At 44.0% G+C, this 27,258-nt stretch overlaps 2 protein-coding genes across 4 annotated transcripts; both read left to right on the top strand.

Annotated features, from left to right (window-relative positions):
• Positions 1-1,043: 1,043 nt before the first annotated feature.
• Positions 1,044-14,026, top strand: RBM5 (RNA binding motif protein 5). 2 transcript variants are annotated; one of them, XM_053470376.1, is made up of 25 exons: positions 1,044-1,155; positions 3,886-3,979; positions 4,484-4,640; positions 4,725-4,895; positions 5,034-5,103; positions 5,664-5,737; positions 7,422-7,505; positions 7,928-7,988; positions 8,357-8,422; positions 8,804-8,982; positions 9,066-9,163; positions 9,541-9,628; positions 9,833-9,907; positions 9,996-10,065; positions 10,173-10,255; positions 10,350-10,476; positions 10,777-10,868; positions 11,077-11,259; positions 11,715-11,861; positions 12,000-12,077; positions 12,341-12,523; positions 12,606-12,680; positions 12,768-12,865; positions 12,971-13,100; positions 13,407-14,026. In XM_053470376.1, the coding sequence occupies exons 2-25, from the start codon at positions 3,963-3,965 to the stop codon at positions 13,530-13,532; spliced, it is 2,532 nt and encodes an 843-aa protein (XP_053326351.1). In that variant the 5' UTR covers positions 1,044-1,155; positions 3,886-3,962; the 3' UTR covers positions 13,533-14,026. The 2 variants fall into 2 exon arrangements, with proteins under 2 accessions (XP_053326351.1, XP_053326352.1); XM_053470377.1 differs by having other exon boundaries at positions 1,067-1,155; positions 8,822-8,982.
• A 6,958-nt stretch (positions 14,027-20,984) lies between these two features.
• Positions 20,985-26,331, top strand: INKA1 (inka box actin regulator 1). Of its 2 annotated transcripts, none has more exons than XM_053469286.1 (2): positions 20,985-21,169; positions 25,308-26,331. In XM_053469286.1, exons 1-2 carry the CDS (start codon positions 21,119-21,121, stop codon positions 26,202-26,204), a joined length of 948 nt encoding a protein of 315 aa, XP_053325261.1. In that variant the 5' UTR covers positions 20,985-21,118; the 3' UTR covers positions 26,205-26,331. The 2 variants fall into 2 exon arrangements, with proteins under 2 accessions (XP_053325261.1, XP_053325262.1); XM_053469287.1 differs by having other exon boundaries at positions 25,311-26,331.
• Positions 26,332-27,258: the final 927 nt, after the last annotated feature.

Below are 27,258 nucleotides of genomic sequence, written 5' to 3' on the forward strand. Positions count from 1 at the left end.
CTTTCTGGATATCAAAAAAAAAAACAAACAATAAGAAATCTAGATTGAGACTCCAAACTGCAGAAAATGCTGACACCTTGCACAAAGCCAGTCCTTCCGCTCAGTAGAATACGAGCATAATATGCTGCAGATATGATCATGGATGCTTTTTTGGGCTAAGGTGATGAAATAGATCTGTTGCTAAGCAACCTTTCCTATAAACCATCAGTGTTTTCTATTTATAGATCTGATCTGCACACAGCACATAGAACCTGGCACTTGCCATTTTGTATGAGTTGCATTAAACCAAAGACGAATCCAATATATCCTTATATGTAACGTGGCACGGATACCATCAGGGCCTTTACTGCCACGGGCTATTTTGCAAACAAGAGCTGCGTGACAAAATGACGACGGAATTGTTCCTCCCCTCGAGTCTTGACTCTTCCCGGTGTATCGTGCTTATGAAAATGTATCGGGGTGGCAATGCATGTAATCCTAATGTAAACGTACACCATAAGCAATCAGTTATTGCACAGTACCTCATGAAATGCACCATGCAGTGTACATTTACCATGAACATCCGCCATTACTTGAGAAATGTCCGGACGTATCCCTGACAGTTTATTCCGTTTTGGTCTACAGACATTTAGCTTATTGGTACTGTTACTGATTATTATGTTTTTAGGAGGAAATTGAGGGGAAACCACATATTGCCTACTAGCTTTTTGCAAGCAAGTGGAGCTACCTCAGCTCTGCACGACCCCCGCCTTTTAATTACCATAATGTAGCGTCCAAGGCCTCGTCATATATAACGCTACTACCACATTAGCAACGTTTTAATATAACTATTACAGTATATAAGAGCTAATACGGTAATAACTACTGCAGTAAAATACGGCATCATTTACAGATGAACGAGCGTTATATCTGTTTGTGACTCCCACAAATCCTAGCGCACTCCTTGCCTGGCCTCACCTCTATACCCGCCCTCCACTAGCCCGAACGAGGCGTGAAACGCACAGTGCCCCGGTTAACGCATGTGCAGTAGCTTGCGTGGAAGCTTCCAGGCGCTTGGACATCGCGAGGCATTGTGGGTAGGAGACGGGTGGAACCAGCGCCATTTCGTGCTGACTGTGTTACAAGAAGCCAGTGTGTCTGGGGTACGGCCTTACGGTAAGTATTGTGCGGGGTCCATGTTGCCTTTTAGCGCTCCCTGAAGAAGCCTTTCCCTTATTAATAGAAAAACAGTTGCCTAGTGTTATAATTATTCCGTGTGTTGGGTAGAGGTGAATGTTAACGTTCCAGGGTATGCTATATCACATTTAACATACATACAGTGTACACCCACAGAGGACCGATAACATAATATATTACCGTAAGTGTATTTATTTCACATACAGATTTATATTGTAAGAATGTTTCACGCTATTACTACGACGGGGTTTATTTAGAGCCCCCTGTGTGTCGCTATCATCTGGCAGCCCCCCCCCCCGTTATTTTATGTAATAAGTAGGTCACTTTGTATTAAAATAATAGAAACCCCTCGTGCTTCTCCACGGGCAGCATCCGGTACAAGCTGTTAGTCTCGAAAGTAAAAATCGGTTGAAAAGGCTGACGTTACCGCCAGCCATCTGTGCAAAACCTTGTTTTCCTTCAAATGTAAATCCCGAAGCGTCTGCAGTTCGTTAGTTAGTCCTGCGAAATGAAGGGGCGCGGAGTCTCGGGCGATTCACTGGCCTCTGTGGTATTTTGTGCAGAAGTCTGTGAATGAAGCGATCTCTGGATCCTCTCTATAAACGATGTGTGGGGGTCTCAGCCCTGCCTTGCTGGGCATTCCCTGCCTGTCTGTAGGTCAGTATCAGGTATTCATTTAGCAGCCGGATTGTATTTGTGAAGAAATGGCAGCCGTTGGAACAGGTTTCCGCAACACCATCTAGAGATCATCTATCTGGTTGAGCTCTTTTTCTCTGCGGTACCGAATAGATCACGGTGTGAATGATCCAGTAATAAGCGGGCAAATTTAATTTGGGTTAACTTGGCATCACAGCACACATGTAATTGTATAAGTGTGTGCTACATTTACCTTATTGTGTCAAAGGAACGGCTGTGTCATTTTTCATTGCTTGCTTTTTTAATACAATGTAATATTGCTTTCCTGCCCGGCAGCCGCCCCGCCCTCCGTAAACTGGCATCTGTTAGTAACCGTAGCGTTTCTCGGTTAACTGTTGCTTGGCGGATGGGCTTTGAAGTGAGTTTACTGCAGTCCTTTTTGAGACAGATCCTTTAATGAGGGGCACGGACTGTTTAATGCCTGCGTAATTATGTGACATCGTTAAAACGCAGGGAGCCGCTGTGCAGAGATGCAGCGCCTGCTACCACCGAGTAATGCGCCGGCGCCTACATATTACACACAAACCTTATAGCCGTGGCTGCTAATATCTTACTGCTTAGTGTCGTCCTTTTTGTGCCATTCCTGGGTCTCTTCCTCGGTTCTTTCCCGGTTTCATTTGGGCTTTGTGGCGCGTGATTACATACATTCCACGCATTGCTTTGCCTCGGTTGTCCTGGTAAGAGACGTTGGTGACGGTATTAATAGTTGAGGTCATCCAGACCAGAATTGTTCTCATTTTGGCCTAAGCTCAATGTCATTTACTGGGGATTGTTTCCTTTAAAGATGGGATTTTTTTTTTCCCAAAGGGAGTGTTTCATGTGATTGTCCCAGTGGCTCATAGCCAGACTAATATGTAAACACATTGACTCCTCACAACTAACACGCTTACCGCATAACCCGCCGATGAATGCACTCAGCCGGACTAATGCATTTGCTGTTCTCTATACACTGACCTCTCGATTATAGCGGCCTCACACGTGCTTTCAGACCAACGGATACACAGATCACTAACACACAGACCTGTGATCCGTTTACTGCTTGGAGAATTGCTCAGATTAATGTTTGTATTTTAATGGATTAGATGCTCCTCGTTCGCAGATTTCAGTATCCCCTCTCCATTCGTGTATGCTCTTAGGAAGGGGGGGGTCACATGGCCTCACTCGGCACCGACCTCCCAGATAATGATGGGAGAGGATGCTTTATGTAGAATAACGTAATTGACGCAGATTAAGGCTCTATTTTATCTTGCTCGTCATCTACTAATCTTTTTGTGTGTAACATTGGTGCCCCTGCTTGGTTGTTGGGTATTGTGTGCAGCTTTGCTGCTGTATCGTTCCATGCGGCCCTGCCGGGTCCACCGCTGCACGTTCCATTAACATCTTCACCTGGAATACTTCTCCAAATCCATATAATATGGTCAAAATAATAGGAAACTCCCTATTAATTAGTGTTCTGATGGCTTACATCTTCATAGTTCTTAATACAATTAAATGAATGCGTTAGATTATCTTGTGCTTTTAGTTGACACAATTATAAAGTGAATTGCATCCCTGCCATAGGCAAGTAGGGTTACAACGTGGCCGCTTCAAATGGTGTGACGTCCTGCGTATGGATCCACATTAAGTATTCACATTTGGAACATAAGCGTTTGTGGTGACTGCTTCATGAAGCATTGACATAATATGAAAGCGCTACAAGTCTTCTGGGACCTGCTTGATATAAGTAATATAAGTAAGATGGAAGTGTGTGTGCCATCAACGATGCCACTGGCCGGCATGTCACGTCATAAGCCAGGGACCAACAACATTGTACAAGTCTTACATGCTTTCCATGGCACGAGAGGTACAGAAGTCTCTCTTCACACAATTGTGCGCATCAACATAGTGATTCTTCTAAATGATAGAGCAGCATATGCCAGCGCTGTACACAGGGAACACTTCCTCCCAAAGCACTTTCCTAAATACATTACTGTTTCGGGATGTTTTTTGTTAATACTCTGTTCTCTTGTTTAGGCTGCACATCCAAATCAACCACGTATTCGAATTCCAGTGCAAACACGGCTAAACCTGCTGTCTGGGGACCCCCAAACATGGGCTCCGATAAACGGTAAGTCTGATCATTTTGCTTCTAGGGCATCCAATTAATCGGATAAAAAATATGCAAATTTTGTTTACAATGATTTAATGGACAAACTGGGTATTAAAAACAAGCAGAATATTAAAATGTACGCTAACATGTCATTGTACTCTGTGCACACAACACGTTTATCTCTATCACAATGACATTTCTCTAATCACCTTCTTATTTTACTGACATAATAAAAGCTACAAGAACCCAAACACAATATTTCTCTAACTAGGTTTTAAAACCTAAAAAGATTTTTACTAGTAAATATTCACATGTAAACTATTTTTTACATTTAATAAAAACCAAGATTGAGAAAAATGTTCCTTATTTGCTAGCCTGCCCCCCCAGATAGGCCTTATACCCTGTTATATGCCACTCTGCCCACCCCCATATATGCCTTATGCACCCTATATGCTTTATACCCCCGGTATGCTACCGTGCCCCCCTGCATGCGGTGTAAACATAACCATAATTGTCTTTCAGTGTAAGCCGCAGTGAACGTAGCGGGAGGTACGGCTCCGCTTTTGATAGAGATGATCGGGATGATCGCGACTCTAGACCTCGCCGCCGAGAATCTTCAGATTACAAGAGATATCGTGATGATCGATATGATGACTATAGGGACTATGACAGCCCAGATGTAAGCAACGCCTTCAGCAGTTTGGTTCCTGTTTATTTAAAAATGAAGCCACTTTTGACTTATCAGATATTTGTCGATCTGCAGCGTGACAGAGAAAGAGATCGGGAGAGACGTAACAGTGACCGCTCTGAGGATGGTTACCATTCTGATGGCGATTACATGGATCATGACTATCGCAACGACTATTACATGGATGAAAAGGAGAGCAAAACAATAATGTTGAGGGGACTCCCTATAAACATCACAGAGAATGATGTAAGTTATAATTTAAGACACCGTTTATTGCATATATTCGGATCCGAATTGTCCCCCAGCACGTGCTGCATGTATATAATATATATGTGTGTGCGTATGTATTTTACCATTTGGCTAATAGTGTTCTTTATTTTTAAGATTCGAGAACTGGTTGAATCTTTTGAGGGTCCACAGCCTGCGGACGTGCGACTGATGAAGAGAAAGACAGGTGAGGATCTATCCGGCGTGTGGTGCGCTGCCACTCGTTTGAGAACCCATTCCCTCAAATTGCTCTCCCCTCTCCATCCCCATCACCATCAGGTGCTAAGTGGACTTGCCATGACTAAGGAACCCCTTTGTAGTCTGAGCTTTTACATTCTTTTTGTTGCCTTTTCTTAATTTTGAATCGTAGGTAAGTAGAATGTAGGGATTTAATGTCTGCTGCATGGTTTGCTTCACCACCCCCTTTCCCTCCTGAATATCACAAATCACAGCCTGTACCTGTAGCCTTATGCGTCCCCTGTGAGTGTACAGCATGCGCGGGTGCCAGTTCATGGTAACCCCTTCTTCAGGTGGAATGGGTGGTGTGTGGGGGTTACTTAGTCTGGGGGTTCCTTTTCATGGCAATCCCCTCCCTCAAGACAGACAACAGGACTGCACCCATGGAAGCCATGCCATAAAGCACTGCTAGGTCCATGGGCTTTGTCAGTTGGAGAGATGCAGCTGTGTTTTCTGTAAAAGGAACTGACTAACACTAGTATCCCGTCTATATCTGAATGCTGTCTCTAGGTTTAAGCCGCGGTTTCGCCTTCGTGGAGTTTTATCACTTGCAAGATGCTACCAGCTGGATGGAAGCCAATCAGGTTGCTTCACTCGCCAAGTCTAGAATATTCCTGAGAAATGGCACATTACATATGTCTGTAACAGAGATCGAAAAGCAGAACGAGAATGGGGGGGAGGGAGGGGGTGAAGAAACAAGGCTAATGCTGTCAGGGTAGGGGAGAGTGAGAGGTGCTCTGCGTACATTGAAGGTCAGCCTGCATGACTTTCTCTACTCAGAAAGTGGCCAAACCTTTTAATTTTAATCTTGAATTGTAGCATAAATGTGTAAATTGTAGGCTGTTAAAGTACCTTCAAAACTGACAGGTAACCTGTGCTGAGCAAATCTTTCTGAATCTAATAACCTGTTGGTGCGCCCTACCTGTAACAGACGCTAGGGCTTCCATTCCCTTTTTTAATAAGGGAGGGACTGGTGTTCTAAGAGGAGATAATCGCACCCGTGGTTTTTTTGTCCCATGGGAATACTATTTAGTATACAAACATGTACTTTAATGTATGCAGAGCTCAGGTGTGTGGTTTGAATGAAGTGCAGGTCGGGTCCCCTCCCTCTCCCTGGGTTTGCTGCTGAGTACATCTGACAGACACATGTTCCGTATAACTCCACGGGGGCAGTAGAGCTTTTCTTGGAATGGGGGCCTAATGCCCCTGATCCGTCAGCTTTCTGCATAAAGGCAGTTCATTGGGGGTTATGTTAATATTAGCTGAAGTGTCTGCCTACTATTAAAACCAGATCTTATGGCAACCTAAAGTAGTCCCTTGCCTTACATGCTGTTTAACACGATGGATGCATGTAATCTGAAGGCAAATTAAAATTGACCAGACTATAAGGGTCAAATAGTTAAGTCCATAAAGACTCGGACCTTAATCAGTCTTTGGTCTTATGTTAAATTAAGGACAGCTATTTGCCTGTTCCTTGTATGTAGAAATTCCCTCATATATTACCATCTGCCACTTCTGCTGGGAAGCTGTTCCACTTATTTGCCACCCCTTTTAAATTGGGGATTTTTTTTTATAAGAGTTGCCAAGTAGTGGACTACAGTCCAGCTGTATACCCCTGAAATGGTAGCCTTGTGTTTTAAGATACTGTCTGAGTTCATTATGCGGTGTGAAAGATGTGGGGTCAGTGATAGCAGCAAAATGGGCTCTGTTTGGACAGAATGTTGTAGGACCCATAACTTGGAGGTCTTAGAGGGGTGTTATTTCTTAAAAATGTTTATTTAGGCTTGACAAATGTGCACTTGAAGCTGTTTTGTAGTCATCCCAGCTTGATCCTTCTCCAGCCTGTTTGGGTGGCATTTAGTTCTGTCCCCAGGGCTTTGAAGCGATCACGCGACGGGAGGACTACCTCTCTTAATCAGAAGACACTTGTAACTGCAGAGATTTACAGACCTTGGAAATACTGCGTGCAGTATTGAGATATCGTCTCTCTCTCTCTGGAGATTCCCTGCCCTTGATTATTCTCCCATACCACACTCTGTTTCCTCCACGGCTGCTCTTTGCGCCTCTCTCTACCTCTCCCTCTTCATCTTGTTCCTCTCTCCACCCCCCTGTGGAGGGATTGGTCGGGCAATTCATTAGCTGGCAGTGGGTGGTCCTTCCCCACGTTGCTGTCCGTTTAAAAGTCGGGAGCTCCCTCCCCTGCAGCGGGGGATAGATGTCCGCTCCTCGGGAAGTGGAAATAACTCTGTATGTTTTGTGTTCTTGCAGAAGAAGCTTGTGATCCAGGGGAAGACTATCGCCATGCATTACAGCAACCCACGACCTAAATTTGAGGACTGGCTTTGTAGCAAGGTGAGCGTTTGCTCAAATCACTTGTCACGTAAGGGGTAGAATTCCAGCCACTTAAAATGTACGCTGGCTGGTTGGGGCTACGTTTAAATTAAGTTGAATAACCCTGTATAACGTCTTTCTTTATTGGTGGTGGTTACCTTCATTAGGGCTTTCCGCTCCTGGCTGCTGATTACACAAAGCTTAACTAAAAAAGATGATGCAGTCGTAATGCTTAAAATAATTTAATTCTGGAAACCTGATGGGGTGAATTGATATAGATAGAATGTTATTTTTCTTAGTGCATCAGATTTTTAAGTTTTGTTTTTAATGGAAACTAAAGCTTTTCATACATAAATTCCATAGTTTAATAATATAAGTAGACAAGTGCTGTGGGGGAATATGTGAGTGGTTAATATTAAGTGCAAAGCTCTCTGGTTTTATAGTGCGGTCTCTACAACTTTCGACGAAGACTAAAATGTTTCCGCTGTGGGGCAGCCAAGGCTGGTGAGTGATTGAATAATGCAAGTCGAACTTTGAGCATGAACCGGTGTCGGCGCAGAAAACGTCTACCCTGCGCTTCTGTGTTCAGCGCACGAGAATAAAATATGGGTGCATTTAATGCCTCGCCTTCCATTACCTGGAGCTAATGAAGCAAAGCCCTTTGGGCCATTGCTGTGTACATTCATTTCAAACAGACTATTTAGAATAGCAACTAGTTTTGGTATCGTTGCCTCACAGTGTTGGCCATGAAATGTAACTTATAGTAAGTATAGTTATCTTTCAGTAGATGTAAATGGGGGATCCTTTTGGCCGTGGGTTTGCTTCTGCCATAGATGTGTGTATTCAGAGTCCTGTTGCTGCCTTCTTTGTAGATTCTGACGTGGAAGCTCCTTCTGGAAGCTCTGAAGCTTCGCAGTCAGCGGATTACTACAATGACAGTAAGTGTTTCTAAGGTTCTGAAGGGATTGCTTGGTTGGGCAGAGAATGGTTTGTCTCTTGGGAGGTAAAAGGCCTGCCTGCAGGCCCAGCTGGTGTGGGAGAGAATTATTAAGCTTGATAGGATAATGGGTTTTGGGCAGCTGCTTTATATTTAATGTATGCATAAGCAATTTTAACTGTCTTGTCATAGCAATCAGTGTCATGTCCCTGGCTTCACTGCTATGGCATAAAATACACTTAAAGTTTATAATGGTTGGCTTATTATATTGCAGCCTGTTGCTGCTGGTTTTATTAAACTTTTGGGCTATAGATGGGGGGTTATGTATATTTGTGTGCCATGGTGTTGACCCTTTTCACTCAGTTGGGTGTAACCTTATTAGGTGGCTATGTATCCTCAGCCATAATCCTCCGAAACATCGGGCCTCACACCATGGTGGATTCCATTCTGTCTGCCCTCGCTCCGTACGTCTCACTTGTGGTCAGCAACATCAGGCTTATAAAAGACAAGCAAACCCAGCAGAACAGAGGTTTTGCATTTGTACAACTGCCTTCTGCACTGGTAAGAATCTTATTAATATCCCATCGGGTTTGTCAGTGGGTTTGTGCAAACATGGCTGACCCGTTCCTCTTCACCCCTTCCAGGAGGCGTCGCAGCTTTTGCAGATCCTGCAGACTCTCCATCCACCCCTTAAAATTGATGGGAAAACTATTGGTGTAGATTTTGCCAAAAGTGCTAGAAAGTAAGTATGATTCTAAGCATTTTTTCCCTCTAATGCTTGTAGCTACACTATAAGCGTAAGACTAAATGTCGTGTACAAGGACAGATATTAAATGTGAGTATGAGTCCCTAATCATCATCATCATAAAAGAACGCTGGTGTGGCCCATGCCTCTAAACCCCAGGTGCAAGAAAAAGCCATTCATGTGGAGATGCATTTACCGTATGCAGCAATACCTAAATCACTAGTATCTTTACATTGGAAAGCGTCTCATTGTACATTTATCGTACATGTATCGCAGTGCGCTTATGATATGATTATGTATCCATACTCCCATCGCTACAGGTAGAAAACCGATACTTGGCTCGGCAGTATTTCATTAAGTCTCTTTGTCCACAGGGATCTTGTGTTGCAAGATGGGCACAGGGTCAGCGCTTTCTCTGTGGCAAGCACTGCTATTGCGGCGGCACAGTGGTCTTCAACACAGGTTAGCCTCTTTCGTGTTTAAATGTCCTGAAAAGTTTCAAAACGTTGACGCATTACGTCGGGCTTAGAGTCCAATTTAATTAGGAGACGAACGTATAGCCTTAATATCTTGTGTGTATTTATTGTGCCTTATTTGTCTTCAAGCATATTGCGCGTGTTCAGATACTGGATTCTTTAATGCTCATTTCTATTTCTTTTGTAACAGCCCCAACAGAGTGGGGATGGTGCTGATTATGGATACATGCAGCCAGGGCAAGAAGGATATGGTGCTTATGGGCAGGTAATTTGTGCTCACAAGTCCTTAGGCAAGGTTGGGTTATCTGGTGTTTTTTAACAGAGCTGTAATTTGAGCAAAATCTTCCTTTCAGTACTCCCAGGATTACCAGCAATACTATCAGCAGCCAGGAGCAGCAGAGACGGGAACAGCAGCAACCGCAGGTAAGGAGAGAGTCGTGTGAGTCCGTGATTGATGCGGAGTAAAGTCTGTGTGCCCTGGGAGGCTGTAATGTTAATGTGTGCCTAAAATGTGAATCCTTATTCTGCAGAGGGCACTTCAGCTCCTGCTCCCACCACAAGTGCTGCAGTCGTTTGTCAGAGTCCTCAGCTGTACCAGCAACCTGGTTCCCCGGTAAATATATTTCCCTTCCCTCTTTTGTTTAGAATTAATTAAATGTCAAGCAGAAAACCATAGATGCCATTATTTTGCTATTTCTGCTTTTCAGACTCAGGCCAGCACCAGTGCCGCCGCTAGCACCACCGCTACCCCTACCACCACGGCAGCGCCGAGCACGACTTCTAGCACAGAAGAAGCCGCTCCTCCGAATGCTATAATTCCTGGCGTCAAATATTGTAAGTCATTTTTCCCTTTAAAACCGACTTAATTGCTCCATTACCTGCAATGGGCATTGACTTCAGGAACCCAGCGAGTGTTTATTTTGTAGCTGCTCGGGGTATATTGTAACACACCATGGCGGTTATAACAAATTTTTAGTCACCGTTGTGAAGGTTCATTTATCCAGGGAGTTTGAACATGCCCATGAATATCCTGAATTAAGAGCTCTACATTAGGACTGGTGTTGAAAATAGGGTACGTAGGGTTTTCTGTCATTAAATCCGCAATTTCGTAATTATCATATCTTGTTTTTGCAGCTGTTCCAGATACTTCTACATACCAATATGATGAATCCTCTGGCTATTACTATGATCCTCAGACCGGACTGTACTATGACCCAAATTCCCAGGTACATTAGGAGAAACTTGGCTACAACAGAAGTACAAACAGAATAATATAGTTCCATAAAGCATCATTTAAGAATAAAAATGTCTCTATAGGGTTCTCATAGATTATAATGGCAAATGTTATGGGGCACCGTAGTTAACAGTTTCAGTATCTAAAGAGTAGAATCTTGTATCTGTTTTCTGTGAGTAATAATGTATTCCTGTAAACAGTATTACTACAACTCGCTGACCCAGCAGTACCTGTACTGGGATGGAGAAAAGCAGACTTACCTTCCAGCAGCAGACGGCTCGGCACAAAACGCTGCGCAGGCCAACGGCCAAACCGCCACAGCTAATGGTAACAAGGAGGGCAAGGAAAAAAAGGAGAAGCCCAAAAGCAAAACTGCTCAGCAGGTAAGATTTGCTAGTTAGAAACACTGGTGTTTTATGGGTCCTGTAAGAATAGTAAACGTTACCATCTACATTTCCATGTACTGTATGGTAACAGTGATTGATGTAGGGAAGGGCTTGAGATCCGTACCTTCAGATTGTTTGGGAATTTGGATGATCTATTTTTGTTGCGTCCCTTTCATTTTTACTGTTACTGCTTTAAATTATTTAAAATGTTCGTAAAGATACTGTCGTCATAGCCCTAGTTAAGGACAAGTCGGTTGTATCCCCCACCCCAGTGTGTAACGGGAATTGTTTTTTCCTTACTGAGATTTGTGTTAGAATGTTTCCGTGATGGTTTGATTCAGTGGCCTGTTTGTCCCCCATCTTTCTGAGTTGATGGTTTATAAATATCAGCCAGTGATCTATCTTGTAGGAATCTTTGAGAAACCTATTCATTTAACATGTCTCATTCTTAGATTGCAAAAGATATGGAGCGCTGGGCTAAGAGTTTGAACAAACAGAAGGAGAATTTTAAGAACAGCTTTCAGCCTCTGAGTTCTCGAGATGAGGAAAGGAAAGAGTCAGCCGCAGCAGATGCTGGATTTGCTTTGTTCGAGAAAAAGGTTAGTTGAGTACACACACATAGATAGATATATATAATTATATACACAAATTTGTAAAGTTTTAGTGACCTGTATACAGTATGTCGGGCCTCTGAAATCCAGGCAGCTTGTGATCTAAAACTCTGGTTATCTTCACAGCAGGGTGCATTGTTGGAAAGGCAGATGATGCCCGATATGATGATGATGATTACCACAGAGGAAGAAAAGCCTCCCAAGGTGAGCTCATATACTTGATAAACCTCATGTCGTGTTTTTCTACCAGTAGGATTCCAAACAGTTTTTGTCTATTGGCCGGCGTGTGCATATTCCAAGACTGTTTAGTGGGAAGGGATATGGATTATCAATGAGCTGTGTGTGGGATCTGTACGTTTCCTTGAAAGACTGAAGGATTAATAGTAAACACAGAATGCCTGAAGTTTAGTGCTGATGTGAAGGATTACCCGCAGCCACTAACGATCTTGTGACATTTGTTTCTGCAGCGCGCATTGGTTGCTGCCTATAGTGGTGACAGCGATAATGAAGAAGAACCCGACAGACTTCTGGGGATTATAGATGAGGACAAATTGACTGACTGGAAAAAGATGGCCTGTCTGCTGTGCCGCAGGCAATTCCCCAACAAGGATGCCCTCAACAGACATCAGCAACTGTCTGACTTGCATAAAGTAGGTCATTTGAACAGTTCTACTTAATTCCTATGTAACTGCTTTCATCAATATTTATTAAACAATGTTTTATACATTGTAGCAAAACTTGGATGTGTACCGGAGGTCAAAGATGTCTGAACAGGAGCTTGAGGCGCTAGAGCAGAGAGAGAGGGAGGTCAGTGCAGACCGGATTTTGCATTTTATTAGCAAACCTCTTTGAGATGTATAACAGTTGCTTATAACTATTTCTGTTTGCTTGCAGGCAAAATATAGAGATCGGGCTGCAGAGAGGAGAGAAAAATATGGCATTCCAGAACCTCCAGAGCCAAAGCGCAAGAAGATGTATGATTCCGCAGTAGTGTAAGTCGGTCTCTTTAGTGTCTCTACTGTCCCTGTAACTGGCGGGATAATTCTGAAGATTTGCGTTCTAGAGATACAGCGATCTGACCTCACTTTATTCTGCAGAAATTATGAACAACCCACTAAAGATGGAATTGACAACAGCAACATAGGCAACAAGATGCTGCAAGCCATGGGCTGGAAGGAGGGTTCAGGCCTCGGTCGCAAGAGTCAGGGTATCACGGCTCCCATTCAGGTATGAACGCAGCCTCTGGTTATCGCTCTCTGGATATTCAGTATGGTTTCTGGTAGTTAAACTAAAGTAGCTTACAGTCTTAATTTCATTTAGTGTTTTGGGCTCTGTACTTGTTAATAGATAACTAAGTGCAGATCATACAAATTGCATGTCAGTAAAGATATATAGTAGGGCCTGGTTAACTGAATAGGGACATTTGTACTATTTCTATGTGAAAACAAGGGCTGTAAGAGCTTGACTTCAAATCTAACTGTGTGGGGATAGTTCCACTCACTACATATACATTTCTCTGCTTCTCTCATACAGGCTCAGGTTAGGATGAGGGGGGCCGGTCTTGGAGTAAAAGGCAGCTCATATGGAGTAGACACAGCGAACACATACAAGGACGCCGTGAGGAAAGCGATGTTTGCACGCTTTACGGAAATGGAATGAGACGGAGCAGCAGTGGATGTGCTGTTAATTACCATGGATGGGAAGCACTGGTGTGGCAGAGCTGTCCCTGTAGCCCAGCAGAGAACAATTCCAGAAGGTGACTGCAGACCTCTGTGAGAAAGCGGCACCCTCGCCTGTATATATGTATTATTGTGTACAGTGTAAATATGTTTTTGTTTTGTGAACAAACTTTAAATACTGTTAGACGGTGTTTCAAAGAAAGAAGTGCTGTGAAAGCCCCTCTCTCCCAGCGACCGGTCGGTACCTTATTCCTTTAACTGTCAGGTGGACGGGTGTCCTGATGTACAATGTGGGAGAGCACCAGCTGCTTCCGAACGTGTGCAGGGTGGTTGCCGGCGTTTTAGTTTGATTGGACCTTATTTTTGGAACTCTTCAAGTGGTTGATCAGTCACTGTTTATTTGCAGGAAACACTGTATATAGTTTATTTTGTCTCTTGTCTTTCCAAAGAAATAAATTTCAAAGCAAAATCCAACGGGCTCATTACTGTTTTCTCACACCTCTGCTGTCGCTGGAGCAGCCAGGGGGATGTTATCACCAGTTGCTCTGTTTATAATTTTGCTCCTTATTAGCCGTTTTTTTTTTATCGTAGCACAAAGTCCTTACGCTACCTTCTGGGCTCAATCAATCACACAAGTATTCTAATAAATATCTGGTGCACAGGGCTGCAAGGAACAATATGACAAAAACACTGAATTATATTACAGTATGCAATTCTGTTTAATGTTCAAAGTGGGGACTAAAACATTCCGTGGGACCCCATTAACTGGAACCAGTCTGTGGGATGTAACGGTTGCTGTTGGACCATTTCCCGTTTGGGAAGAGGTGGTTGTGATCTCTCCTGTTCTTTGGATGAACCGATGAGTTTTTTTTCTTGCTGAAGGGCTGGTATGGCTGCAGATCATCGCCTCACATTTCTAAATGCTGCGTTCTGCACAAAGGCTTACATGTTGAGTGCTTTGCATGTGGTTTTTTTTGGGGGGGGGGGTTGTGCAGGGACTTTAACTTGTATTCTTTACTAAATCAACACACGGTGTGCCAACGCAGCGTGTTAAATGCACGCCTTTACTCTCAGGCCTTTTTATATGCCCTGCATCCACGGCTGATTTGCCTGCCTTACTGGGAATCTGTCCTTATCAGACTGAGGAAAAACGTTATTTTTTTATTTATATAGCGCCAACAATTTGCGTAGCGCTTAATACAATACATATATTCAAGGCGTCTGACAAGACGAGAATTGACAGACTAAGAGAGCCCTGCTCGCAAGCTTACGGTTATACGCTCTTCATTCTGAACTCCTTCGTCTTTTATTGTTACGTTAAATGAAACTGTATCCTCAAGTCTTACCTTTTCTCTTAGCTTTTTCAACTAGGCTGCTCTGAGTCCTGCAACATCCCATACGCTGCACGCCGGGTTCCGCTGGGTTACATAGTAACAGATTGTGTCAGCAGAATCATTCGACCCATCTGATACATACTTTTCTTACTCTGTGGCCTTATCTTATATCTAGGATAGTCTTATGCCTATCCCATGCATGCTTAAACATCTTCACTGTATTAACAGCTACCACTTATACTGGAGGCTGTTCCATGCATCCACCACCCTCTGTGTGAAGTAATATTTCCTGATATTACTTTTAAACCTTTGCACCTCTAAGACTGTCCACTTGTGGTGGTTTTTCCTTTAGTCTTAAACGCCTCGCATGTACCAGAAAAACACGGTGAATGACCAACGCGTCTGGGGGGGAAATAAGCTTAGAACGATCTATTTCTCCGCTCAGACGGTGATAGTGCAATGCCTTCTATATCGAGACATTCTGCTATATCAAAAAAATATTCACCCTATTCAAAGATGATGTCTTTCAAACGTGGCGGTGTGCTGCTGCTGCTGCTGCTGCTGCTGCTGCTGCTGGAAAGCTTGATTTGTGTTGCTGAAATGCCTCGATATCGTGCTTTCCAGTAGCAGGGTACCACCATATTCCAAAGACAGCATGTGGGACCCCATCTAAAAGCTGAGGACTGTTACAACCAGATCATATCATTTGACTTCATGAAAGCGGACCTGCGGTTCCATTTCATTTTATGCTGCATTTCATGGCCTCTGGCGGTGTTAAGGATAACGGGTGTAGAATCTCCCACATAAGTCAACCACACTGCAAATTATTTAAGACCTTCTCCCAGAACTGTGATCAAAGGGCAAGTTCCTCACACATGCAGTAAGTCACCACCTCAAACCTGGCACCTCCAACACCGGTCAGAGACAGATAGGTGGAAGCTGTGGAGGTCCGCTGGAGTCCTAAACCACCCTGTAAAAAGCTTGTATAAAGTCACTTGTGTGACGACGAAAATCTTTAGCCATTTAGCGTTCTGCAGCTCTTTCCCACAGCCAAAAAAATAAGGTGTGGAAGACTGTGAGTGCGCTCTGGATACGGGAAAGTAAGTGTGGTCGGGGGTTGTGTAAGCGGTGCGAGTACCTGAGACCTTGTATCTATGGTTGTGAGGGACCTTATGTAATGTTTCAGCTGCTGCTAGAGAAACCGTGGAGGCGAGAGTTCCTGTAACTTCAAGAATTACTTGCCGTTGTAAATACGCCCCAGCCTCTTGTGGAGTGAGGTTTCATAAGCTGACAATGCCGAGGAGACAGTAGGGTGCTGGTAGAGCACTGGGCTTTCTAGCATAAACCACGATGTAGCCCTTTAATATTTTTCAATATCTGGAAGCCCAAAACTCCATCCACCCTTTTTCTTTTTGGCTCGGTGAGCATACGGCAGTCTGGGTGTCGTGATCCCAAATGAATTCAGTGATAAACCTGTGTATTCCCAGATATTTTAAAGTATCCAGCCTCCGAGAGAAGATGACGTTCTACCCACCGTGGCAAGCTGACATTTAGACATTGCAAGTGTTAATTTTAAAGTCTCTAAAGGCCTCAAATTCTGTAACTATCTGGGGTAGGGATCGCTTCGGGTGACTGTGAACATCAGTTCATTTGTGTAAGCAGTCAGCTTAAAAACGCTTTCCAGGTCGCAGATCTCGCTGTTCTGCCGAATGGGATTGGCTAAGGGTTCTAAGGATAGGATAAAGAGTATGGGGGAGAGGGGGCAGCCTTGTTTGGTGCCATTCAACAGCGTGACCAGGCCAGAGAGGCTGCCGTTGGTTTTGTGATGGGAGTGATGATGACCTGATCCAGAGCAGTAATCTGGACCCCAATGCATTTTCCTATATACAAAGGGGTTCTTTAGTTTTTTGAGTTCTTTCCTGTTCTTCCTCCCCTGAGCCCAGAAAGCATTAATTATTTAAGCTTTGTGTGCATGATTGGCCACTGCTACTCCTAATGATTAAAACAGGAGCTCTGCGAAGCATGCGCCAAAAGCACATTGTGGTATTCTATCTGCTTTCAGTAGAAGCAGCTGGGGAGGACCTTTTTAAAACTGATTTATAAATATACAGATGTATACAGATGCAAATATATACAAATGATATACATCCCACATATACACACATTTACAGCATGCACTATATGGACAAAAGTATTGGGACACACATTATTATTATTCAGATTGAATAATCAGACCCATTGCCACAAGTGTATAAAATCAACCACCTAGCCCTGCAGTCTGCATTTACAAACATTTGTGAAGAAATTGGGTCGGCCTAAGGAGCTCAGTGAATTCCAGCGTGGTGCCGGGATAGGATGTCAGTTTGTGAAATTTCATCCTGGCCAATATTCCACAGTAAACTATAAGCGGTATTAATGGAAGAGTTTAGGTGCAGCGCAATTCAGCCACGAAGCGCGTGGAGCTTTAATATCAGCACAAAAACCGTGCTGCAGGAGCTTCATGGAATGAGTTTCCGTGGCCGAGCAGCTGCATGCGAGCCTCACATCACCAAGTACAATGCCAAGCATTGGATCGAGTGGTGTAAAGCACACCGCCACCGGACTCTGGAGCAGTGGAAACGTGTTCCGTGGGTGACAGATCACGCTTCTCTGGCAGTCTGATGGGCGAGTCCGGGTTTGGCATATGCCAGGAGAACATTACCTGCCTGCATTGTGCCAACAGTGTTTGGGCCCCTTACTCCCAGTGAAGGAAAATCTTAATGCTTCAGCATACCAATACATTTTGGACAATGCTACGCTTCCAACTGTGGGAATAGTTTAGGGAAGACCCTTTTCTATTCCAGCATGTCTGTGCCCAGCGCACAAAGCAAACTCCATAAAGACATGGTGGGATGGGTTTGGTGTGGAAGAACTTGGCCGGCCGCACAAAGCCCTGACCTCAACCCCATTGAACACCTTTGGGATGAACTAGAATGGAGATTGTGAGCCGGACCTTCCCGTCCAACATCAGTGCCCTACCTCACTAATGCTCTACTGGATGAATGGGCAAAAATTCCCACAGAAACACAAAACATTATGGAAAGCCTTCTCAGAAGAGTGGAAGCCATTATATATCTTCTACATAAACTACAACTACATAAAACAGGCAACAGGGTCATGGGCAGAAAAATGCTCATTCATGCACAAGGGGGCGAAACTGCCAGTGTGGTCAAATCTATAGACGAGCTACTGTAGCTCAAATTGCTGTAAAACTCTCTAGGGGAGAGTGACCCCTGGTGGAGAGAAGTGGATATGGCACATATGAAATCTCCGCGGTTAATCCCGATACCTGTGACAGCTGTAGGCTGATCATCTATGGAAATAACAGTGTTGCCTTTCTTCTTATATATATATAATATATATATATATTTATGTAAAGAAGAAAGGCAACACTGCCTTCAGGTACACATGGGCGGCTTGATAGCAGTCTGTGTGTATATTATCTATCTATCTATCTATCTATCTATCTATCATCTATCTATCTATCTATCTATCTATCTATCTATCTATCTATCTATAGATAGATAATATACACACACACACAGACTGCTATCAAGCCGCCCATGTGTACCTGAAGGCAGTGTTGCCTTTCTTCTTTACATAAATATATATATATATTATATATATATAAGAAGAAAGGCAACACTGTTATTTCCATAGATGATCAGCCTACAGCTGTCACAGGTATCGGGATTAACCGCGGAGATTTCATATGTGCCATATCCACTTCTCTCCACCAGGGGTCACTCTCCCCTAGAGGAATAGGCAGAGTCGCTCGCTGTTCGTGCAATCTGATCCGTCTTCAATCAAACCGCTTCATGCCGCTACAAGAACGTCCGGACTTTTATGTGGTCGGTTGATGGGGTTTTATTTTAAGGCGGTTGTACAAGCCTCAACAGGCGAGGATGCGGGCTTATTTTAAACAAAAGGTATTAGCCAAAGGGACAGAGCTCAGGCCTGATTAACTTGTCTGGTTTGAAGCTGCAGTACCAACAGCCAGAATTCTTTTAGTTTTTTTATTTATATGCATTTATATACATTTTTTGAGAACTGCTTCCCAGGCGTTCAGAGGCCGCGCGGAGAATGTTTTAGGGAGTACAGCGGGAATGCCTCTCATGGAAAATGTGTCAATAGAGGCCGGATTGTTAGCCCTACACATCTGGCCTACAGATGTTCGCACCAACGGCAGTAGACGTTAACCGTATTTATCAGAGTAAACCGACAACAAGCTGAGAGACTCAAGGGCAAAGGATTATTGTCCAAAAGCCCACAATCTATGGCAAATTTATAGCTGAGTCCTTCAGAATATATAAAGGTAAATCCCATCAATTATTTTTATCAGATTACATTTTTTTTTTTAAATAGGTTTCTGAAACCTAGTTTTGCATAATATGTTTTCAGGCAGCTGCATATTAGCCATTTGTATCTGTTAATTTCCTAGGCAAACTTCTCGACTCACAATACTAGTGGGAAACAATAGAATGCCTCAGTCCATCACCCAGGCAGACATTCTGATTAATGAATGTCTATGGAGGAACAGACTTTATTAGCATTGCCACAAAGAATCAGCTCAGTGTGGTGACTGAGCAGGAAATTCACCCAAAATATCACAACTGACAACAACGGCCGCCTCCATGTCTGCAGATAAAGGAAATTTATAGGAACCAAAAGGAGGTAAAACCAGGTTTTTGTCAACACCGACCTACATTACTCTACACAGCACTGGATTTTATGCGCAATTAGAAAAATATTTTCTCCATGGTGCCACTCCTTTAAATACGTGTGGTCACCATAGAATACATTTTTAACATAAAACGAGTAACTAATAAAAAGGCAGATATTATTTATAGCTCCAAGGCTTGTAATCATGGAAAATGTGTACGAAATACAGAATTAAATGAACAACGCCGAAACGCACACGATGAAGAAGTTACAGAAGTTACATACATGGTGATCCCGGCACATACAACGCGGACATGTCCTTGGGTCCCTTGGGTCTGAGTGTCTACTTACGGAAAAGGAAGGGACGTGACTTCCAGCAGACAGTACATTATATACAGGGCTATTTAAATGACCTCCATGCAACAACAACGCAAACTCCTGATAGCATCATGTAAACATCACCATAGAGCATTGCTCTACAGCTCACCAACCATGCTCCACTGTCCCTTTCTAACCCCATACTCTGTATAAACCATGTCCCTCTCCTCTCTGCCCATCATGATCTCCTATTGCTCCATACATCACTTTTTTTGCACCTATGCTAATTCATCTCGTTTTAGCTCCTCCCACTTTCATCCAACGCTGGTCTTGCGGACAATGACCAACACTGGCACTCAAATAGTTAATCCTACAATTTAGAGCTGATAATGCATGTCATTATTAATTAGATAATCCTTTTAAGCCAATCAATGCACCTACTGAGCTTTAATTAACAATCAGTTACACGGCCCCCCCCGCAGTCATGACCCCCCCTCCCCTGTTATTGCCACTGTATCCCCCATCTCTTTAACCTTTAATGGATAGATATTCATTAACTCCTTGTGTGCCACTTCTTACCCCCCTTGCCTCTTCAGCTTCAGATTTGATCTTCAACATTATATCATTTTCCAAATTATATTATTTCGTTTAGCTGCACATCTGGTGTGATAGTTATAGTTAATTGTTTTTAATTTATTTTTTAGGTGGAAAAAAAGCTTTTTTTTAACAAAAATATTACAGCATACCTTTTCCAATCTTTTTCCTCTTTTCAAACCCTATGGCTGTTCCTCTCAGTCCACAAACAGTTAACACCTTTCGTTTTTTTTTGTTTCCAGACATTTCCCCCAAAAGCCCCCTCTATTTTCCTTGTGAAATAATTTAATTCTTACTTTCCCCCCCCACACCCTCTTCTCTCTCATACAACCCAGATCAGATTTCTATATATCCCTCTCTTTAATAACCCCAAAGCCTATGGGCGTGAATGGGAAGCGCTCATTGGCTGTCTCGTAACACAGGAGGGCTGGTGGGAGGAGCTACTCGGCAGCCTTAAGCAAAATGAGGATGATAAAGACGTGAGAAGTTCGTGTCCGGAGGCAGCAGGCGAGCCGCGTCCCGCACAGAGGACTTTACCGGAGACCAGCGCTTCTCACGCTCCGGATCTAAAGGGTACCGGCGCTTCTCACTCCGCTTCCAGCCTCCGGATCTGTAGGGTATGCAGAGAACCCAACTGGACCCCATCGCCTTCCAGCTGCGATCTGAGCTGGTAAGAAATCTGGGTTTGGGGAGAAGTAACGTATAGAAAGGAGTGATGGTTATACACAGTGGTACTTATAAAGGATGTGTATATAAATGTATATATAACTATATCTGATTAGTGTATATAATTGTACTTTTTATAGGTAAATTGTGACCCTCATGGGTTATCTCCTAGTATTTGCAGTGAGTTCTCTGTGTCTTATAATAGATACATTATTACAGGGGATCTAAGTCTTGCGATAGATACATTATAAATGGGGATCTATGCCGTGTAATACATTGAGGGGCATTACGTCTTTATGAAGGTAGGATCCATGTCTTGGGATATACGTTATGAAGGGGGCATCTAAGTCTTGTGATAGTTTTGGATACACTTTGCAGTATCCCCCCTCTTCCGTTGGGGTTCTCCGTACACTAAGGGGATACCCATCATCCAAGTGCTGTTTGACTGGTGCTTTCATCATGCTCAGCCAGGCAGATACCTCACACCCTCACTGTAAGCAACGCAAGCAGTTTGGCAAGCGATACACGTGAAGAGCGAGCACACGCATGCCCATGGCCGTTTCCACATCTCCAAACAATCAGGCGGATTTTCCCTGTAGAACAAACTGTAGATGGGTGGGAGAGGGGATACGGGGCTAAAAATAATACAGGGAAGGGAGAGCCGAGATATGCAGGACAATGGACGTGGAATCGTACGATTAAGTGGTTTTTGGCATAAAGGAGACCCCTCCATTAATCCGCCGCTTTCCTCTTGACTGCAAAACACCGGGCTTCAAGGAAATTAGAAACCTTGCTTGGCTGATCCCTCTATCCGGTCAATTAGTAGAGGATTTTTTTCTGATTTAACTTTTTTGGTAATGGCTATTGGCTGGAAATTCATTAATTTGTACCCATAATTAAGATTTTATATATATATATATAATTATACACACACACACGACCCATTCCTCCGAAATTAATGTATTTATGCTTACGTCAAAGGCTATGCTATTCCTTGAAGCCGCTCCTTTTGTAACGGCATGCCTGTATTTGGCCCAGAATTTTAAATTGTCCATAAACTTGCAAATGCTACTTGCTGGTGGATGAGCGATGAATGGGTTAAACCCCAGTTGGGATAGTGAAAGAGGCTTGAGCTGCTTGGGTGCGTGTTGGAACAGGCAGGAGTCTCGGTACAAGCCGAAGGAATCTCAGATCTGGTGTCAGAGATAGATATAAAAGATCACTTCAAAATCCTCGCACTTCTGCCCGTTCTGGAAGGGGCATGGTGTGGGGGGGGCAGTTCTGCGTCTTTGACCTCCCTCCTTTTTGTCCTGTTTGCTTCCTATTCTCTAAGATCTGCATTGAAAACGTGTGTGAAGATTTCCACGTGTGCAGGTGTGTACGAGCGTGCACGTTCGGCTCAGTAGATGTGCGAGCGTGAATCTGTTAAGCAGGTACACCGTGCGAATAGATGCCCAAGTTAATATCACATGGTACCCGCAATAGGGCTAAATACTGCCTTATGCTATGGAAATGCACATCGCTGAGCCACGTTAGAGGGATTAAAGTATATGCTTGCGCATGCACATACCTGCATTATATACATCCGCCCAGGTTTATAAATTGATGGGACGGCATCTTTGTGCCATAGTGTTATATGCCCATGTGCGGGTGGGTATGCGCCATTGGCTCAAAGTATTAGAGGAGCAAGCAATGTATTGGTTACCAGTGGACTTCTAATGGGTGAATGCGTTTGCGGGTCGGAAATTAGAGCCAGATTTTCAAAATATGTAGCAGCGATTGGACCCGACATCACCTTCTCTACCATACCCTGGTCCCTTGTGTATTGGTATTGCTACTGGGGGGGGGGGGTTGTAGTGTGCCCCCAATGCTTTGATCACATTTTGTTGGCTTAAACAGCTTGCTGGTGCCATGATAAGATGCTAGCCCTGCGCGGATCTCGTTTTATATGTCCTCGGGGCAGTGTGTAAAGGTATTGTGTGCTGTGTAAACACTTCAGGCTTTTCTTTAGGAGCTGCAGGGCTAATAAATTACATGCTGTCTGTTTCTGTCTGGGTGTTCTATTTTGGGGGCAAGAATTCCATGTTTAATTTGGAGCAGACAACGCTCACAAATAAGTAATCGCGGACACTAGATTGCAAACACACGACCTGCATGAGCGTTGCCGTCTGTTTAGGATAAACGGGAATAGTGTGTTTTTTAAATCAAATTCATGGTTTACGCAAGGAGAGCCAAGAACGCTTCCCCATCTCCAGTTGCTTTGTGCAAATCTGTATACGTTTTCTGATCTCCCCCGAAGAACCCCGGTTTTGTGTGCAGCCCCCCCGTCCGATACACCAGATGTATCAATAAATCAGGTTATTGTTTTGCTAGATTTTCTTTATCTGTGGGCACGGTCTGATTAACTAGCGTGCCCCGGCATGTGAAGAGCTGGCACCGGGTCTAGAAATGCAAAATAACTTAATCATAGCGAGCAGCTCACTTCCCCGTCATACTATTCAGAAGTCTCCCTGGCCCCCGTGGCCGGGGATGTGCCCTGCGCGGGGGCCGGATGTGTCAGTGGGTGCAGGGATGACAGGGCCGTGAGCAACAAAGGGCAGGAAAGGCCTCCAGGGAAGGAGTGAAGGTTAAAAAGAAAGATAAGGCAGAAAAGTTTAGATCTTTTCTTTCTGGTATTATCCAGGTAGATATGCAGAGAACTGGGGGCTATATAGATGGGACAGATCTACTTTACGGTTCTACCGGGGACAGCGACTTTAGAGCCGCCGCGGTGTATATTCTTCAGGCACCTCTAGTGATTAGCGAGATGGTCACCACGTTCTAAACAAAAGCATTGCTTGATAAATTAACTTTTGATTTTAATTAATTTACTTGGGCTCTTTCTCTATAGTAAACGCGGCATTTAGCGATGGCCGTTAATGATAATATGTGGTTTTAGCCAAGCAGTAGTCCGCAGCATCCAGTCGCTCAGCTGGTGCCCATATGGTTGGTGGATGTCAGGCAGGGTTAATAAATGCACAATTAACGATGTTCCAGGGGAAGGAGGTAGCCCAGCAATTCTTAATGAGGGGAATACATAGCGCATACATTACAAATTACCATATAGCATTATTATATACATTGCATATAATTTAACGTAAACTCTACCGGAACCCACCGTACCGGATAATCTGTGATCATTTTATCTGCATTGTCCTAACTAGCAGCTAGTCTGTCATAATTCAACCCTGTGCCCTGTCCGAGAGTCTTTTTACATTAGAGCATTTTAGAGACAGATGTTGAGCAGACGGATGTCGGGAATACTAGAGAGCGAGAGCCAAAGCAAACAGGAGCGGGGAGAGTGTGGATTGAAAGTGAGGATGGACAAATAGGACAGAGAGACAGAGGGATCACGGAAGATGCTGAACCGTTTGTTCTGGCAATGGCGGGGTTAACCGGTGTGCGGGCCTCGAGGCTGCCCCGGGGCTAAATGTTCTATGCTTATTGTGTTGGCTCGTGTCTCTGCTTGCTGCCTGCAGCGAAGGGGGATGGTTTTTAGAATATGCATTTAAAAGCCTCATCTCCTTTACATGTGGGTGAGGGGGGGTAGAACTGCCTGAGGATATGTATTCCTTGGGCTTTTACCTACCCCCTTATTCTTTCGGGCGTGTGCCAGAGGATTAAGGCATGGCGCTGTGAGCCCACTCGCCCACTTCCAAACCTGCCGCGGCAAGTCACGTCTAAACCAGTTCTTCAGGCTAAAGCGTAGTAGAGCGTCTTGGATGAAGATAACAATAGTGCATTATCATCGGGGTTAAAAGTAAGAACACATTAGCAGGCCAGTAAAAATTTTATGGGGGGGAAAGGATATAGCCAACCTGAAAGGGAGGAACACAGACATAACATGTAACACTTATGGCTTATGAGCTGTGGATTGTTGGGGGCGGGGGGCAGTATTATTATTATTATTATCATTAATATTTTAGGTAATAAGAGTTGAAATGCGTATTGAAAAATCTGTATTGTAGCGATGCACTAAAATCATTGTTTCCCTGAATGCGTTTGTTTTTTTTTTTTCTATGAAATCTGTAATATACCGAACTGTGTGATGGATGCTTTATGTACATTAGTCTCATGGATTCCTTTTCTTTTTCTTATTCCAGCAGTGTATGAAGGAGTCCAGCACCTCTCTCTCTGCACAAATGGAGTGCATGTTACGAGTTCTGCAGGATCTAAAGCGTTCCTCTCCTCCTTCCCCTGCGAGTACAGAAGAGGCACCTGTGGCCCTTCCCCGCAGAGCTCCCCGGCGGGACCAGCGTCCTCACCGCACGTCGGATCTGTCAGAAGCTGACTCTGCCTGCTGCGTGGATCTCCCGAGCGAGGTGTCCCCTGTGAGTTGTGGACAGCGCGGGCTGGAATGGGACTCTGGTTATTCTGAGGTGTCAGGAGGCTCTCTACGGGGAGAGGAAGAAGATGAAGAGGAAGAAGAAGAGAGGAGGGATGCTCCTCCAGTGCTGCGTCGGAATCCCCTTCCTTCATGTCAGCGCCTTTCTTCTGGGGGGCTTCTCCGGACGCGCCAAGGAAGGATTAGGCCTAAATCCACATCAGATGTTTGCTTGGAACAGTGGGGAGGAATTGGAATGGGGGTTGGTTCCCAAGATTGGACTGGGTGTCTTCTCTCTCAGTGCCGTAGCCGCCAACCTTTAGTTCTGGGGGACAACAGTTTTGCTGACTTGGTAAAGCAATGGATGGACCTGCCAGAGAATGGCGAGGATGAGAAGCGGAGAGCAAGAGAGGTTGGCAACTGGCTGCACAAGCCTCATGGATTTTTACTCAACCTGTCTGGTAACGTTAAAAGGCGCTTGGGCAATATGTCCAGGGCACGAGGCCGTCCGGAACAAGAAGCTGTAAAACGTCTATCGTGTCCCCAGTTGGGTTGCAGACCCCTCTCCCTATACTACCACCAGTCTCTCTCGGACATTGCAGAAGCATCCTCCAACCTACTGCACTGCCGCAGCCGACAGCCAATCATATGCAGCAACAATGCCAGATTCTTATAGTACTCGGCATGTGACGAACATTTAATATGTGACATGTGGGAACGCAAAAGTGTAACTGTTTGTACATATGTGTAAATATATGTATCTTATAAGCCATTTTATATTATTGTATTTTTTTTATTGTTTTTTAATAAAACATCACAGTTTAAAATGCACAAATTCTATATGGTCTCTTACTATAGAGAAAATGGTAACATATGCAAGACACAGTCGTCGTTATTAGGTGGGGCCTGTTGTACACTACCGTTCAAAAGTGTGGGACCACTTCATTGCAAAAGTTTTATTTAATACTCAATTCGCCTTTTAAACTTGTTAGCAACTATAACATACCACTGGAACACAGGAGTGATGGGAGTTATAAAGCACCTGGAACATTTACAACGCCTGAGCTGTATTTCTGACCCATTTCGTGCTATTTTAATATACAAATGTTCCTTTCAAAACCAGGGCCGTTTCTAAGTGACCCCAAACTTTTGAATGGCTGATTCTACCTCTGGCATTTAAATAGGTGATGATCTTGGAATCCAATATTACATGAGTTTTATGGTAATTATTCTGTCCCTGTAGATAACGACGAATCTAAGACTTCTGATAAAGGTTGTGAGTGGTTCACAGATGACCTAAACCATATACTCCCTAATTCAATGTGGTCATTGTTTTCTTGATAGGATGCCAATTGTTAAAGTCCTTGAATGTGCTGCCATAAAGGAGTTATTGCCAGAGTACCGGAGGGAAGTGCATTTCAATGAAGGGGAAATGCTCAGGAGATGGAGGATGGCAAGCTTTGGTGAAACATGGCCCTAGGACCTCTACATAGGGAGGCCATGGAATGGATTATAACACAGACTTGCCCTGAATATAAAGGACAGTCGAGGGTCAAACTGAGTGTCGGCTCAATAACCGTTAATAAAATGAAACTGATGCTGGCCTATTCTAGTTCAGAGCCGTTATCCTTAAAATGACCTGGCGGGGTTGTGAAAGTCAGTCCTGGTTCTTCAGGATAAGACTTGGCTCTTGCTAACCCTTAGTTAACCCTTGAGGAACAAATCAGGGG

Source organism: Spea bombifrons, chromosome 6 (genome assembly GCF_027358695.1).
Source record: "Spea bombifrons isolate aSpeBom1 chromosome 6, aSpeBom1.2.pri, whole genome shotgun sequence".
Taxonomy (NCBI): domain Eukaryota; kingdom Metazoa; phylum Chordata; class Amphibia; order Anura; family Pelobatidae; genus Spea; species Spea bombifrons.